Source organism: Triplophysa dalaica, chromosome 17, assembly GCF_015846415.1.
Source record: "Triplophysa dalaica isolate WHDGS20190420 chromosome 17, ASM1584641v1, whole genome shotgun sequence".
Taxonomy (NCBI): domain Eukaryota; kingdom Metazoa; phylum Chordata; class Actinopteri; order Cypriniformes; family Nemacheilidae; genus Triplophysa; species Triplophysa dalaica.
The window spans coordinates 11,119,978-11,137,157 of record NC_079558.1 but is presented as its reverse complement, the minus strand read 5'-3'; the positions used below and the strand labels follow the sequence as shown (position 1 = coordinate 11,137,157).

Below are 17,180 nucleotides of genomic sequence, written 5' to 3'. Positions count from 1 at the left end.
TTCTGTGGGCTTTGCATTTTCAAAGTTTTCAAAACTGTTCCTTTTCACGCCAGATTACTTTTATCACGTCAGATAAAATAAAAGATGTAAATATTTAATAGGTCTCAAAACAACAAATAAGGGATTGTGTCACAAATACTTTGAAAAATGGTAATGGGATTGCATAGTTTGAATTTGGCCGTATTATTTGAACTATAATCTAAATTTCAAACAATAAAATTTATTGCAAACAGCCATGTAATGAATGCCATAAAAGCCTTAAGCAATATTATCTTTACAAGACCAAAAATGCATGACTTCAACATATATTCAGCATGAATCAGGATGAATCAGTAACAGAATGACAAGTAATAACCACTTGGGAACATTCTGTAAAAATCTCGAATCCTCAGGGTTTGCCCGTAAAACACCAGTGTTTGACATTTCCTGCTCTTGAATCCAGATTACCCATCATGCACAGAGAAGACATGTGCTAATGGAGCGTGCTACGACAACTCTCAGCATTGTGATGGGACGCTAGATTGTAGAGACGGTTCAGATGAATCCAACTGCAGTGAGTGTAAAAATCAATCAAAATGCTATGAAAGCGTGTCCATATTAACAAAGTTTTTGTCATTGGTCAAATAATTCAATTCCTCACATTCTCCATGGTTTGCTTCTGAAACAGCAAGGTATTGTCAGCCGCACTACTTTCAATGCACGAATGGATACTGTATCCCGATGGCCTTCGTCTGTGATCACTGGGATGATTGTGGGGACAACAGTGATGAGAAAGACTGTGGTGGGTTTTATACATCTCAGTTAATAATTTACTGATATTGTAATTTTATCGTTTTCTACAGGGTAGCATTTACCTTAAAGGAACAGTTCACCCAAAAATGAAAATATATTTGAAAGAATTCTTGTAAGCAAACAGTTCTTGGCCACCATTGAATATCATATAAGATACATTTGCTTTATAAATGTCTTTGTTCCGTTTAACACAAAGGAAGATATTTTGAAGAATGTAGGAAAGCCGTACCGTTGTAATTCTTCCTACTATGGGGTCCTAGAACTGATTGGTTACAACACTTTCCAAATATCTTTAATTGGAACAAAGACATTTATACAGATTTGGAACAACTCGAGGGTAAGTAAATTTTGAGATTTTTGGGGGAGGTGAACTGTGCCTTAAAAAAAATAAAATTTGTAATTCAACACAAAAAGAATATGAAAAATAGTTTTACCCAGGTTTCCCAAGATGGTGAAATTTTGAAGCAAACTTAAGGCTGGAATACACAACAAGACTTTTAAAATCTTAATTGATTTTTAAAACTAGACATCACACACTTACAGACATATTGAAAGTTTAAAAATAAAACCAGGGCACCACACAATGCAATAAAATCTGCAGACTAGTGCAACAAGTCCAGAAAGAAACTCTTGGGAGAAACGGAGCTAAAGTCTTGTAGTGTGGTCCAGCCTTTAAGTGTTGCTCTGATGCAGGATTGACATTTAAAAGGTTGACGCTACATTGCTGTGTTGTCTTGTTTCTCAGAGTATCGGACCTGTAGCGGGTCAGAGTTTTCCTGCAGTAATGGACGCTGTATGCCCCAGGAATGGGTGTGTGATGGCATCAACGACTGTGGAGACTTTAGTGATGAGAACGGATGTGGTGAGATATCTACGCCTGTCTCCTCTCAAAATTAGACCAATCAAGGGCAAATACAAATTCAGTAAAAATCTGATTATGAGAATTGCTGGATGCAAACGGGTTTGTCATTCTATCAGATCCAAGTATCCGAGACTGTTATCCTGGAGAGTGGCCCTGTCCTGGCTCTTCAATGTGTGTGCCCATAAACAAAGTGTGTGACAATAAACCTGACTGCCCTGGTGGAACAGATGAGACCAACACTACAGCACAGCTAACCTGTGGTAAAAGTTTATTTTCACTCACTTATTGTCACTATGATTTCTCTTCAACTTTTAATGAATAAATAAATTAAAGAAATAAAGCATTTCAGGAGAAAACACAACTTATAGGAAACTATCTGAAAGCTCCATGAATCACGTGACCCTCCAGCGTTTGGACTTCCGTTGGCAGAACTCTATCTCTCAATGGCTCTGTTTGTGAATAAAGAAAGAACCCAACAACTCCATCAAGATTCATTTATAATGATGATAATCACATGTCTTCGGCAAATCAATACTGATCTTTTAGCCTAACAAAAGCCAATTTTACTAGACACTCATGTGTTATGCATTTGATTTTTTATGTTTTTATGTTCTAAATTTCAGCTGCTTGTGTCTGGCTATCATTTTATTGCAGCAATAATGCGCTGATGATGTTTGATGATACTCTCATATCACGTTATGCATGTGACCATGCCAATTTAACTGCCTCACCTGCAGGTTTAAACCAGTGCTCTGCTCTCAGCTGTGAGTACCAGTGTCATCCCAGCCCTCAGGGTGGAGCCTGCTATTGTCCCGATGGCTTTACAGTAGCCAATGACAGCCGTTCCTGTGTGGGTGAGTAAAGATCCGGTGTTCCTTTAAAACGTTAAAGCGGTAATTAACACATTTTACAATTCAGATTACTTTTTATTACAAAATCATATAGATTTGGCAAAGATATCATTTGGTCAATACTGTGTTTTATTCACAATCAAATTATGGTCATAATGTTTATGTTCTGCTAGCATGACAGAATATTGAATATAACAAAAATGGCATAAAGTGACTTTATCATTTTAATGATCAATGAATGTCCTATTGGGCAATTCAACTGTGCTGAAATAGTGGGATTATAACACATAGTCCGAATATTTTAGTTAACATTTGTGTTGTTATTTTAGTTATTATAGGCTATTGCAACAATACAACACTCCAACCTGCAAATTCAATTTCAGATATTCACTATTACATTTTGTATTTTATTGCAAAAAATAACATTTTATTTATTAGATTAGAATGAATCTAGCCTTACAGATTTAACACATATATGGTCTATCCTCAGACTATGATGACTGTGATATTTGGGGAGTCTGTGATCACTTCTGTGAGGATCGACCAGGCACACATCACTGCAGCTGTGCTGATGGCTATTTCCTAGAGCAAGGCCATGTTTGCAAAGCCAATATCTCAGGTAAAAAGAAACCTAAATGCTTTTAATGTGCTCAAAGAGTCAAACAGAGATTTTGTCCTTTATATCTGAATGTATTTTAGTGCCTTTATATTTATAGACAGACATATGAGTCCCTTTAAAGAGATGGTTCACCCAAAAATGACATTTCTGTCATCATCTACTCACCCTCTTGTCCTTTAAAACCTTCTTCTGGAGAACGCAAAGACGATATTTTGAAGAATGTTGGTAACGAAATGGTGGTACCCATTAACTTGCATTGCTGTTATGTACATACAATAGAAGTGAATTGCTACCACCACTGTTCAGTTACCAACAATCTTCAAAAATTGTTTTCTGCAGAAGAAATAAATTCTGACAGTTTGAATTGACAAGAGGGTGAGTAAAAGATGACAGAATTTTGTCAATGTTTCCAGTTGTTTTGTTGTAACATGTCTCGCTTGCTCCTCATAGTGGGTTTACCACAGTTGATCTTCACTGATGGACGTGATATAAAGATGGCAGACATACACGGGAGGTTTGTTAGACTTTTGGTCCAATCAGATGGCAAAGGCTATGCTGTGGGCGTCGGTTATGATTGGCACAATCAACGGCTCTTCTGGACAGACACCAATTCTCAGAAGGTGTCTTATGGTTTATATGCAAAATTACTACTGACATGTGTGGGAATAAAGTGATACTCACAAAAATATTTTTATTCAGATTTACTCCATAAACTACAATGGTGAGGATAAGAAGGAGGTTCTCTCTGATGCCGTGCACAGTGCGCAGAACCTGGCTGTGGACTGGGTCAACTTCAAGCTTTACTTTGTGGAGGAACGGGTGGAGAGGATTGAAGCATGTGATTATGACGGGAGGAACCGTGTCACCCTGATTGCAGAAAATCTGGTGACCCCTCATGGGCTTGCTCTGGACCCAACAGTGGGGTGAGTATGTGTGATGTACAGGATAATAGGGTATTTCCATGTTTTCTCTCCTGAGACTAATTTATAATCATTGTCATTCCCCAGTTATATGTTCTTCACAGACTCTGGCTTTAACACGGATGATGTTAAACTGGAGCGTGCCTTCATGGATGGAAGTAACCGGTTTGAGTTGGTTAAGACCAGACTTGGTTCTCCTACTGGAATTACCCTGGATTTGGTTACTAAGAGGGTTTATTGGACAGACAGCCATTTTAACCTAGTCGAGACAGTCACTTATAGTGGCTTGGAGAGGTATTCTGCGAATAGGATGTTTTACAAATATTTTGATGGGTTAAACCAAATCTGTTGTTTTTAGAAGAGATTTACATCATTGATTATATGTCGATCAAATGTGCTTATAGGAAAGTAGTGCTGAATGGAGGTCATCAGGTTCCCCACCCCTTTGGGATTTCAGTATTTGAGAACCATGCCTTTTTCACCGACTGGGTCAAGATGGGTGTGATTCGGACCAATCGCTTTAATGGCAGTGACCCCACTTTTCTCTACCGCTCTACTAATAGACCTGGACAAATTGTGGTCTCCCATCCGCTCCTTCAGCCCACTGGTAAAGTTTCATGATAAAATCAAAATATAAAAATATCCCTGCTAAAAAATCCACCAAAAAATAGCTGAAGACAATTTGACTGTTTTGGCCCAAAACCCATCTATCATCAGACAATAAATGTGTTTGACCAGCCTAGGAGACCATTTGACTACCAAATTAATTTAGGCTGGTTTACAATGGCCATTCCTTTACTCAATTTTAATTATAATTATAAAATATACAAATTTGTCCTTTTTCTTACTAAAATTAGTTTGTAGTAGTGAGTATTATCAAGTATACAGTACTTGGTCATAACTGCTCTTTTTTTCTGACTATAGTGAGAAGTCCATGTGGCAAACACAATGGCGGCTGTGAGCAAATTTGCCTTCTGAGTCACCGCACAGACAATGATGGGCTGGGTTACCGCTGCAAGTGTCGCCTTGGATATGACCTTCAGTCTGATGGCCACAGCTGCTTTAGTGAGTTTCAGAGCTGGGCTGCAACACGTACAGTATTGAACAAAAATGATGTCTGGTGTCCTTATTTTTTACCATATTTGTTTTTAATGCTCCTTAAATTCTTTCCAAATATGAGCTTCAATGCAACATTATTACAAATGTGTTTAATAATACATTTGATTTGAAATTTGAAATTTGAATGTTTTGGATCTATTAAATGCAATGCAATATAATATAATATACATAACAATGTCTTCAGACGTGTATAAAGACCTTTCATAATGAATTGTTTTGTTTTATTACCGTAGAATGAGCTATTTCCATCTACATACACCACGGGTCCCCTTACATGGAATTTGCCATGTTGTTTATGCAGTAGCCCTAAATGGACAAACTGTTCTACTCAGTGCGTTTCGTAAATATATTTTCTCCTTTGGCAAAGAAGCAAAAACATGACAACATTTTAGTTCTGTCTGTGTCAACAACCGTCAAAAGGGAGGGGTGGAGTGAGCCATTGGTTGCAATTTGCAACCTCACCACTAGATGCCACTCAATTTCATATACTAAACCTTTAACTTTACATAGTTAGACATCACTTTTGACCAGGACTGCATATTGTTTGTTTGTAATTTTACCATAGCTGTCCAATTTGTAGAATTTAATGAATATCCTAAAACATATCTTCTGTCTCTCTCAATTTCAGAGATTAAAGATTATTTACTGGTATCTAGTGCGACAGCAGTCAGAGGGATCCCTCTTAATGTGTCATCTCAGGAGGACGTAACACTGCCATTGGCTGGTTTGACGGGAAGCTTCTCTGGCTCTGCTGTGGAGTATGACGGGTTTGAAGAGAGTGTGTTCTACAATGATCGCACGCGACAACTCATATACCAATCACCCATCAATGGCACCAGTGAGTCTTTACAAATTCTGAACTTCATAGAGTCATTTTCCACTAAACAAACAACAAAACTTGTGAACGTATTACTTCTCTCACTTATCAATGTGAGAGTAGTACAGCTCTTTTTAACACTTTTATTCTATTACATTTCAGATCAAAAGATTCTGACAGGTTACAGAGTAGGCTCTGTAGAGTCAATGGCATATGATTGGACTTCAAAGATCCTCTTCTGGACATCCAGCTCATATCGAACCGTCTCAGCTTTTAAAATAACCGATGGATCCAGAAGAGACATTGTCAAGAACCTGATTTACCCCCGGGGTATTGCAGTGCATCCTAGTGCAGGGTAAGAAGAATGGTCAGGAATAAAGAACACCGTTGATTCCAAACCATTATCTCTCTGAAAAAAAGTATTGATGCACTACAAAGGTTTTGGTCCCTCCCACCCCTAGGTGAATGAAATCTCTCAATACAACCAACTAACAATCATGATTTGTGGCTATGATGCAAATAAAGCTATTGGCTATTTAAATGTATGCCTTTGATATGCCAGCTAGAACTCTATTTCAATAGAAAAATGTCAGCACAGGTAATAAAAGGTCTCTCTTTTTTGGTCAATAAATTATTTTCAAAATATTATTGTAGGGAGGCAGAAAGAGATTTTATAACCATTGTGGTTCTTAAAGCGATCATATGACACTGCTAAAAAGAATATTGTCATTTGTTTAAGACGCAGGCCTAATGCAATATGTATACACAATTTAAGGTTAAATGCACTGTATTTTCCACATACCATGCATGTTTGTATCGCATCTTTGCCCCGTCTCTCTGTAACGTGCAGATTTTTTAAAAGCTCATCGATCTGAAAAGCAAGGTATGCTATGATTGGCCAGTTAACCAGTGCGTAGTGATTGGTCGAATACTTCAAGCGTGTGACGGAAAATTAACGCCTCTTAACATATTTGGAACATCAGGTTCCAAGCAATTTTACTGGCAGGTAACTAACTAGCGTATACATTTGGGCGGTCTTAGTCAATTCGTACCATGAACTGACGAATATTTGTGGGGGTGTGGTTGCACGAGGCGTTTCAGGCAGGTCAGGGTGAGCATTCGCTTTTAGATAGAATGCATCTTTTTTTCCGACACTTTAATTTTAGCAATTTATGTATCGAATACATGCACGGACAACTTATAATACCAAAGACACAATAAAACTTGTATTCGCACCATATTACGATTTAGTGCCACGTAAAAAAAATCGATTTCGAGAATAAAGTCAAAATGTTATGAGAATAAAGTCGAAATGTTACGAGATGAAAGTCGAAATGTGACAAGAATAATGTTGAAAGGTTACGTCCATATTACGACGGCGTTTTAGTGTCACGTAAAAAAAAATAGATCTCGAGAATAAAGTCGAAATGTTATGAGTATAAAGTCGAAATGTTATGAGAATAAAGTCGAAATGTTACAAGATGAATAAATGGTTATAAATTATTTATATTATCATTTGTTTATTATTAACAAGATATTGATAATCATGTATTTTTCATATCACGGTTATTGTCAATATCGGTATTCTGTGACACCCTAACTTTAGATGCGAGTCAGCATTTTTTTTTGATTTCCGATACACATCTCTATTATGTACTTTCAGATACCTCTTTTGGTCCGATTGGTATCGTCCAGCTGTGATCACCAGAGCGTATACAGACGGAAGCAATGCTGTTCCTCTGATCAATACTACACTTGGGTGGCCTAATGGACTTGCTGTAGACTACCTGTAAGGAAGACCTCCTTTCCACATTATCAGCTTTTAGTATTTTAATCGGAATAAGGAATTTTTGTTATTTCATTTGGGCACATCAAGAGATTTAGTTTGGTTTTCATAAATGAGCTTGTGAAAATGACCTCAGAAAGTTTTGTTCATGCTCTACAGAACGGATAGGTTGTATTGGGTTGATGCACAGCTGGATCGGATTGAACATGTGAGCATTGATGGCATGGATCGCCAGGCATTTTCCAGTGTCGGACAAATCACTCACCCATTCTCACTTACGATACACTCAGGTCAGCCCCATTACAGTACTCATTTATTATCAAATACATGTGGAAAGAAATGTGATTCTTAGACAAATATTACCATGTGTTTAACTGATTACGTTTATATAAAGATATGAGGAAATCTAATGATTTACTCAGTTCACTTGTCAATGATTGATCTGTTTCTGCTGTTTGTTAGATCATCTATTTGTGTCAGACTGGAGGATAAATGCTGTGTTCCGTATGAGGAAGAGGGATGGTGGAGAAAATATAATACTCAGAAAGGGCATTATGGGCATAATGAATGTAAAGGCTTATTCAGCAGATATACAGAGCTGTAAGTGTCAGAATGCTCCTCCTTTACTAGTGTTTGTTTAACTTTGTTTAACTCAGGGAAGTTTCAATGATTTTTAAGAATCGACTTTGTCTCAGACATGTCCCCTAAAATTCCTTAGATAACATTAACAGCAAAAACCCAAATTATTGGGTCCTGGATTAATTAATGAAAAAATATTTAGGTTTGTTATCTGACTAAAGCTGAGCACAGTTAGGTTCATTGTTGTGATCTATATATGTTCTTTAAGTGATGTATGTAAATATCTATCTACTCTGTATTCTGTCTTGATAAATCTATAGGTTTCATGCTAAAATTATTTTTGCTTTGTTTACGTCTATTGCATCAGTGTTCAAAAGTAGATGCAATTTAATTCCAAATGGCCGCTGCAGTCACTTCTGTTTCCCAACACCCGCATCCAGCCGTGTGTGCGGCTGTCCCTACGGAATGAAGCTGCAGGAAAACCATCAAGACTGTGTAAAAGATGACTCTGAGCCTCCACCAGATAATAACTGTGGAGATTACTCCTTTCCCTGTGATGAGGGCCGCTGTGTACCCAATTCATATCGCTGTGATGGTGTTAATGACTGCATCGACAAGACAGATGAAACCAACTGCACAGAGCCAGGTGTGAATACTATGAAGCACAATGGACCTTTTTGGGGGGGAGGCATGAATCACAAACTTTTAAACAAAAGTGCAAATGCAGGAATAGGCCAGGACATCTGTGGATGAGAATGGAATCCACCTTTGATGAAAAGATTGGAATATGATACACTAGAACTATACGGAATAAATATAGAAAATGTTTTAAAAATGCTTGCATTTAGACCCTTTCTCCCTTTATTTACTATCTATTTTTTCAAAACGTGAATGCAATATGTATGTATGTACTTCTTTAAAATGTTATTTTAATCAAGTACAATTTTATTAGGGGCAACCTGCTCCCCATATGCCTTCACCTGTGGAAACAAGCACTGCATCCCTGCTAGATGGCGGTGTGATGGACATGACGATTGTGGTGATGGGTCTGATGAAGATAACTGCCCCACACGTGGACCAACCACCTGCTCATCACACCTCTTTCCTTGCAGCAATGGAAACTGTATCCCAAAAGCATGGGTGTGCGATGCCTTTAACGACTGTGGTGATGGGTCTGATGAGAGAGACTGCAGTAAGTTATACACGTTCACATTTTGGAATAAAATCAGATTTAAAAAATCTCAACAACACATACTTAATCTAATCATTAAAAACGCATTTGACTTTTTTTTACTATTTGCTTGAGACACATCTAACATATCTATTTTTTAATCTTTTATTTAACGATTTTAACGTTATAAAATTCAGAACGAACACACATATTTAATATCCTTCTCTAAAAAGTTTGAAACAGCATTACAAATGTTGTCATGAATGACTCACGTTCTAGTTGTTCCAAACATGTATACATGTTTGGTTGAACACAGAGAAAGATATTGACTGCTACAGTAAAAATAATTACAATGGAAGTCAAAAGTGCCCCAGAACTCTTTGCTGTCCTACATTCTTCCAAATATCTTCGTTTGTGTTCAATAGAACAAAAGAAGTATTTTTTCCTGCTATCAATGGGGTCCAATAACAGTTTTTTTATAAGAAACCTTCCAAATATCTTTCCATGTGTTCATCAAAAATAAGAAATAAATACATATTTGGAACAACTTGAAGGTGGATGAATGATGACAGAATTTTAGTTTTGGTTGAATTGTCCCTTTAGTGTTTGTTGTCTGCTTTTCCGCCCTTTTCTAGATGCAACTACTACCTGTCAGCCTGGTTTCTTTCTTTGTCCCGATCATCGCTGTATTTATGGGTCATATGTTTGTGATGGAGACCAGGACTGTTTGGATGGATCTGATGAGAAAGACTGTGGTAAGACGTGGTTACATTCACATCTAATGTATTCGTATTTCTAAACATCTACTAAATTAGCATATTGTTATTTGTTCTGGGTAGAGTACTCATGTGGTATTTGGGAGTTTGCATGTGCCAGTGGAGACCAGTGTGTGAGTGAGAGCTACCGCTGTGATGGGATTTATGACTGCAGGGACCACTCAGATGAGAGTAACTGTCGTAAGTTACACGTGTCCTCTTTCAGTGTGGTTTTAAGAATTTCCTAATATGAAATTAAGATTTTTTTGTTGGTGAAAAGTGGATGAATTTTGGCACTAATTTCAATTGATTGCAAAGAAAATTGTCTTCTTCTATGATGCTATGTACATCGTAAATAGATTTTAGTTAGAAAAAAAGTTTAATGTAGATATAAGCCACTTTATATGTTATGAATTTATTGAGTGTTAATTTAGGTGAACACTAATAGTTTATCACATATACAGCCACACGTGGGCCTGGCCTCTGCCATGACAATGAGTTCCAGTGCCAGGTCGACGGATTCTGTATTCCAAAAGTGTGGGAATGTGACGGCCATCCGGACTGTGAAGACGGCTCTGACGAACACAACGGCTGCCCACCACGCACCTGCAGATCCACAGACTTCCGGTGTGCCAATGGAAACTGCATTCAACAGAGCTGGGTTTGTGATGGTGATGACGATTGCAGGGATTTGAGCGATGAGACAAACTGTCCCAATCCTCCATTCAGCTGCCCGTCGGGAAAATGGTTGTGTCCCACAGACCAGGTGTGTATCACCGAGGCTCAGGTGTGCAATGGCCAGAGAGACTGTCCCAATGGAGCTGACGAATCTCCCCTTTGCAGTGAGTACTGATGCTGGAGAAACAGATTTGTTCAATAAGCTTCAATCTAAACATCTTCCTTTTAACATCTGTCTTACTTTAAATACGTTTAGATGGAGATGACTGTCAGGTGAATAACGGGGGCTGCAGTCATGGTTGTATTCAGGGTCCGTTTGGAGCTCTGTGCACCTGTGAACCAGGATTCCAACTGTTGAATGACTCGAAGACCTGCGATGACATAAATGAATGTCTGATCCCTGGTTTCTGCAGCCAAACCTGCTACAATGAACGCGGCTCTTTCCGATGCTCATGTCACCACGGATACCAGCTAGAGCCTGATGGACGTACATGTAAAGCCATATGTAAGCGACATCCCCATCACTTATATTTTAAACAGCATGACCAAGATGCTTTAAAGAGGAGTATGTTGTTCGTATGAAATGGTATTCATGTAGCCAGGAACCTAATATCTCTGTTTTTGAATGGAATCCGCTCCAGCCCCAGGTGATGCTTTACTTCTGGTGGCCAGACGCAGCCAACTTATCGCTAACCGCATCAACTTTAGGCCGCAAATCATCCAACCCATAGCCAGCGGTGTGAGCATCGTCACTGTAGATTTTGACAGTGTCAGCAAGAGGGTCTACTGGGGTGATGTAAACTACAACATGATCTACAGTTCATTCCAGAATGGGACAGACAGAAAACAGGTAAGTGGTATAAAGAAATGTATATTGCCTTCTGTAGCCCCTGTCTTTTTTACTGATATCCTTGGTTAACTCATTCATTGATGCTGGTATATTAGGTGTTTCCATCAGGTCTTATGGTACCTGAAACTATAGCGGTGGATTGGGTGGGTCGAAACATTTACTGGACCGACTCTGTCATGGAGAACATTGAAGTATCCACTCTAGACGGCCGCTTCCGGAAAGTTCTGATAGCACAGAATATCACCAGGCCACGAGGATTAGCTCTAGACCCCCGCAACCAGTAGGAAGTTTTTATTGTTTTATACTGTTATCAAATTAATTGGAATTAATCAATTCCCATTTTTTTATGTTTATATAATACGTCTATGTGGCATGTATATTTAAATACTCAAAAATACATTTATATATTTAGGAAGTAAGTGTATTATATATTTATCTTGATACATAATATAAGTAATATTATATTATATATAACTATAATTTGTTGTAATATTTACATGTGAATATATTATGTACAGTATGTGTGTTGCATATATATAATTATCGATTAATCACAATTGATTGCAACTAATCACTGTAAATTGAGATCAATTTAAAAGCACTTTTCCTCTTTTTCATTATCTTGACAATTAAGAGGATAGTAATGAATGATTTTAATGAGTTATGTAATATGTCTTAGCACAAAATGCAAATAACACATTTTTCCACTGTTTTCTTCTTAGTACGAATCTTATGTTCTGGTCGGATTGGGGTCAGAACCCCCGTATAGAACAGGCTAGTATGGATGGGTTTGGAAGAAGAGCTATTGTGACTAGTAAGATTTACTGGCCTAATGGCCTGACCCTGGATTACCCAACTAGAAGAATATACTTTGCTGATGCCTACTTGAAATATATTGACTACTGTGACTATGATGGAAAAAATCGGCAACAGGTCTTTGCAAGTGACTTGGTAAGAGTTCCTCTAGCTACAGGCTGTTGCAAGTCATATGGGTCATTTATGTCATGCTTCACATTTTCATGTTTTAGTCATAGGATTTATTTAAATATTTATTCATATTTAAATTTTACGAAATAATAAAATATTAATATGTTAATCATGTTAAATGGTTTTCTTATATACCAATGAAAGAAACATGGAGTGAAGAGGGACCAGACATTAAGTTTTCCACTTAATTTCTGTGTTTGCAGGTTCTTCAGCAACCCCACGGGATAACCATCTTTGAGGACAACGTCTACTGGACTGACCGTTACACAAGTCAAATTATGATGACCAACAAATTTCATGGAGGAAACACAACCGTCCTTATGTCCGCTGTATACCAGGGCATGGGCATCACCATAGATCACGCTGTAAAGCAGCCTTCAGGTCAGATCTCCAAATGGATTGCTGATAAAACAAACACATTGTTTTTCATGACTGTAAATACAAGAGTTTTGTCTTCCATACAGCGCTGAACCCCTGTGAGAACCATCCATGCAGTCAGCTGTGTCTGTTGTCGACCTTAAGACCTCGATACTACAACTGCGCCTGCCAGTCTGGATGGAACCTTGATAGTGATGGCCGCACGTGTACTAAAGGTCTGAGTCCTGACAAACTTCAAAATGTAGTGTTTAATCATAGCATGCTATTTTAGTATATTTGAAGCTAACATTTTTGAAGTGCTAAGCTAAAGTTTGAGAGAGCCTTCCTGTCAATCTCCTTATTTCTCTTATATTTGTCATTTGACCTAAAGAGACTGTTCTTTTTAATCATAGATGAAACACCTTTCCTGATGGTTGTTAGGGATACAGTCATCATGGGAATCCCTCTTAACCCCAATGACACAACCAACAATGGCATGACACCGATTTCAGGCATCACACAGGGCAGAGATATTGATTTTGATGACCAAGAGCAGTTTGTCTATTGGGTCCAAGGCACAGTGAGTAACCCCTTCGTAATGTAATTTTAGAAAAAGACAATAACATTAGTTCAAGTTAGAAACAACATACAAGAAGAGTGTATACATTTGGAATGTGCTGTGTCGCCTTTAAAAATGGTACAACTAAATTCTAATTTCTGATATTTATGAAACTAAGGTTATAGTGTGTCTGTGTTTTAAGGCTTCTATTTATAGGAGTAAGACAGATGGGACCAACCGAACTCAGTTTGCACCAGCTGCTATCATTGGTTCCCCCTCTGGTCTCGCATTTGATTGGATTACTCGAATTATGTATTACACCAATCCTTCCACCAATAGCATTGAGGTGAGTACAATTTCTCAAGTGAAATAAAATCATATTTAGTGTATGTTAGTATATTTGAAGAAGAATTTTGTTTTTATTCTCATATAGGTTATTAGGGTTGATGGATCGCAACATTTCAGGAAAACTATAATCACAAATACAGGAAAACCAGAGGGAGCTGGAGAACCAATAGGAATCACTCTTGATCCTGCCAGAGGGTAAAAAACTTTATTCTTGTAATGTTTGTTTGTAATGTGGTAACTTAAGTGTCTTTGTATAATAATGAATGGTCAACTACAGGAAACTGTTCTGGACAGATAGAGGAACAGGCAGTGGTGTTCCACCGAAGGTGGCGAGTGCAGACATGGATGGTAGTAACCTTAAAAACCTCTACACTGGAAACATGGGCAACATTGAGTTCATCGCTGCAGATATTGCTGCCAGGAAGCTCTACTGGGGTGTCCCACAAACTGGGATGGTGAGAACTGTTTTACTTCAATATCAGATGTTCCATATACTGTCAATTCAAATGTATACCTTCACACATTTGATTTGTTTTGGTAGACATCAATCCCAACCGCATTGGCTTTTGATGCAAATATGTATTGCTGTATTTATGCTATCTCTGGTAGTTTTGTGGTATAGACACAGTTTCTTAGCCATTTTTGTCACTCAGATTTTACTTTTTGATTGTCAGATTGAGTGTGGAACCATGGATGGTGTGAGTAGGGTGACTATTGTAAGTGGGTTATCTCACCCCTGGGGCATCACTGTCTACCAAAACTACCTCTACTACACTGATCTTGACTATGAGGTCATCGAGAGAGTGGACAAGAACAATGGTGCAGACATGGTGGTGATGAGGAGTGGCATGGCTGGGGTGCGGGCAGTTAAAGTGCATGCAAGAGATAGTGAGTGAATCATTGCAGTACTTCATGTCATGCCTTCAGGGAAGAAAAATCACATGTCTCTTTGACATCATTAATGCGATTAAATAGAATCATTTTTGTATCTTCTTATATATTCACTTTGGTAAATTTATTTATTTAGTTTTGATTATCTATCTGTTCAAGTTTGAAACACGGTCTTGTCTTGTGCACAGGTTTGCTGAAATACTCGAACCTTAAAACCAGAATTGAGAGATGATATTAACCGAAACGTTATCATGTGTTGTTTTATTTTTCCTCAATAGTTTTTGAAGATTTAATTTACTATTTAAATACTAAAATGCAACATAACTTAGGTCTCATGTGATCTATTTGGAAAAATTTAATTTTCTTAAACGCAAATTATAAGAGGAGACTGTAGTTTAATCCTCTGGATTTTCCTTTTTTTAATACAATTTTGTTCTGTGCCCCATTAACCCATAAATTCCAGACTCTGCTGGAACCACTAATGCTTGCAGCACAAACAATGGTGGCTGTCCCCATCTGTGTCTTCCCAAACCTGATGGACAGAAGACGTGTGCCTGTACCACAGGTTTTGTCCCATCTCAAGACGGCTCCCAATGTGAGCAGTATGAATCTTACGCTGTGGTGTCCTCTTCTAAATTCATCAGAGGATTCCACATCAACAGCTCTGATCACTCTGAGGCCATGGTTCCTGTGGGGGCCAGTGAGTATTTGTTTTAATGTTCAACTTCTTGACCCTCAATCAGTATTTCATATGAAAAGATAGAACCTATACAACAGCAGGCATGAAATAAGATTGCAGCGAAAAGCATTTTTCCCTGTTACTATAGTTGCTCATTTCGATTTCCATGTAATTTAGATAGCCATGTTATAATAGTAATAATAACACTTTTGTTATTAATAATAATGTCATATTACATCATTTATATTATAATAACCCTGAGACATGTGATTCTCTGTAACATTCTGTTCTTTATTTATAATGTATTATTTGCTATTAATTCATAGGTACTTACTCCATTATTGGCCCGTTGGACATGCATATTCCCTCTGGGTTTCTGTACTGGATTGATAACAGCACTTACTCATCCTACAGAGGCATTTACAGGGCTAAAACAGATGGTTCCCGCTATTCTTCCATCATCACTCAAGTTGGCACAGGAAGGATTCAGAGCTTGGCTGTAGATTGGATCGCAGGTAAATTACTCTACAAGAATTGATTTTACTACAGAAGTGCTTTCTATTTTTTCTGTGATATATATACTTTTTTTCTGTCAGGAAACTTGTATTTCACTAATACATTCACAACTCATACATACCTCGAGGTGTTATGCTTGAACAGCAGCAATCGACTGATCCTGGTCAAGAGTTCAGATAATCGTCCGCAAGACCTTGCTGTCAGCCCCAAACTGCGTCTCTTGTTTTGGACTGATGCTGGCCAATCGCCCAAGATCGAGAGTGCTCTTTTAGACGGTACCAATCGTACTATTCTGGCCTCTGAAAGCCTTTCATCCCCCCGAGGGCTCACAGTTGACTACACCAATGACTTCTTGTACTGGGTGGATGACACGCTGGATATGATCTCCCGCATGGCACCTGATGGAACTCAGCGTCAGATCGTACGGTACGGCAGTCGCTACCCAGCCCCATACAGTGTTGCCATCTTTGGCAACTTCATGTTATGGGTTGATCGCAAGCTTGGCAAATTATTCCAAGCCAGCAAGCTCCCTGGAAATACAGACACACCTGAAGTAATCCGTGATGGCATTGCAGATCTGACAGATGTTGCAGTGTTTGACAGTCATGTTCAGCCCACCAGTGCCAACCAGGTGGGTTTCAACCCATGCCAGGAGGACAACGGGCGGTGTGCTCAGTTATGCTTTGCGATACCTGAACAGCAGCAGCCCAAATGTGCCTGTGCTCATGGCTCTCTGCTCAGCAATGGCGTCTCTTGTGGCTTTGGCCTTGATGAGCACCTCTTCTTCACCACGGATTACACCCTGAACAGCATCAGGCTGGACCCGGAGGACCACAGCTCCCCATTTCCTACCTTCTTCCTCGGCTATGGTGTCGTGGCCACAGAGTTTGATTTCCAGGACAAGAGAGTGTTCTTTACCCAGTATGTGGGCATAGGAAGGAGCAAAATCGGATACATCACAACCACCAGCACCACAAGCCCTCCAATCACCATAGCCAGTGGTAGAGTGGTCTCAAGTTTTTACATTTTCTGAATTAAGCTGTA

General features: G+C 38.5%; 1 protein-coding gene across 1 annotated transcript in view; it reads left to right on the top strand.

Annotated features, from left to right (window-relative positions):
• lrp2b (low density lipoprotein receptor-related protein 2b) overlaps positions 1–17,180 on the top strand; it is a 38,815-nt gene that overhangs the window by 1,925 nt on the left and 19,710 nt on the right. Inside the window, exons 5-39 of the mRNA XM_056772050.1 lie at positions 443–553; positions 668–781; positions 1,538–1,654; positions 1,771–1,914; positions 2,392–2,508; positions 2,996–3,124; positions 3,575–3,744; positions 3,824–4,047; positions 4,132–4,338; positions 4,449–4,651; positions 4,969–5,109; positions 5,792–6,001; positions 6,143–6,335; positions 7,644–7,769; positions 7,926–8,056; positions 8,229–8,366; positions 8,713–8,991; positions 9,298–9,537; positions 10,152–10,271; positions 10,356–10,472; positions 10,736–11,113; positions 11,206–11,454; positions 11,591–11,799; positions 11,895–12,079; positions 12,522–12,750; positions 12,990–13,167; positions 13,251–13,379; positions 13,557–13,723; positions 13,905–14,048; positions 14,136–14,245; positions 14,328–14,505; positions 14,725–14,938; positions 15,405–15,641; positions 15,947–16,135; positions 16,217–17,137. Of these exons, the coding sequence (XP_056628028.1) occupies positions 443–553; positions 668–781; positions 1,538–1,654; positions 1,771–1,914; positions 2,392–2,508; positions 2,996–3,124; positions 3,575–3,744; positions 3,824–4,047; positions 4,132–4,338; positions 4,449–4,651; positions 4,969–5,109; positions 5,792–6,001; positions 6,143–6,335; positions 7,644–7,769; positions 7,926–8,056; positions 8,229–8,366; positions 8,713–8,991; positions 9,298–9,537; positions 10,152–10,271; positions 10,356–10,472; positions 10,736–11,113; positions 11,206–11,454; positions 11,591–11,799; positions 11,895–12,079; positions 12,522–12,750; positions 12,990–13,167; positions 13,251–13,379; positions 13,557–13,723; positions 13,905–14,048; positions 14,136–14,245; positions 14,328–14,505; positions 14,725–14,938; positions 15,405–15,641; positions 15,947–16,135; positions 16,217–17,137 (6,948 nt within the window). The remainder of the gene's footprint in view (positions 1–442; positions 554–667; positions 782–1,537; positions 1,655–1,770; positions 1,915–2,391; positions 2,509–2,995; positions 3,125–3,574; positions 3,745–3,823; positions 4,048–4,131; positions 4,339–4,448; positions 4,652–4,968; positions 5,110–5,791; positions 6,002–6,142; positions 6,336–7,643; positions 7,770–7,925; positions 8,057–8,228; positions 8,367–8,712; positions 8,992–9,297; positions 9,538–10,151; positions 10,272–10,355; positions 10,473–10,735; positions 11,114–11,205; positions 11,455–11,590; positions 11,800–11,894; positions 12,080–12,521; positions 12,751–12,989; positions 13,168–13,250; positions 13,380–13,556; positions 13,724–13,904; positions 14,049–14,135; positions 14,246–14,327; positions 14,506–14,724; positions 14,939–15,404; positions 15,642–15,946; positions 16,136–16,216; positions 17,138–17,180) is intronic.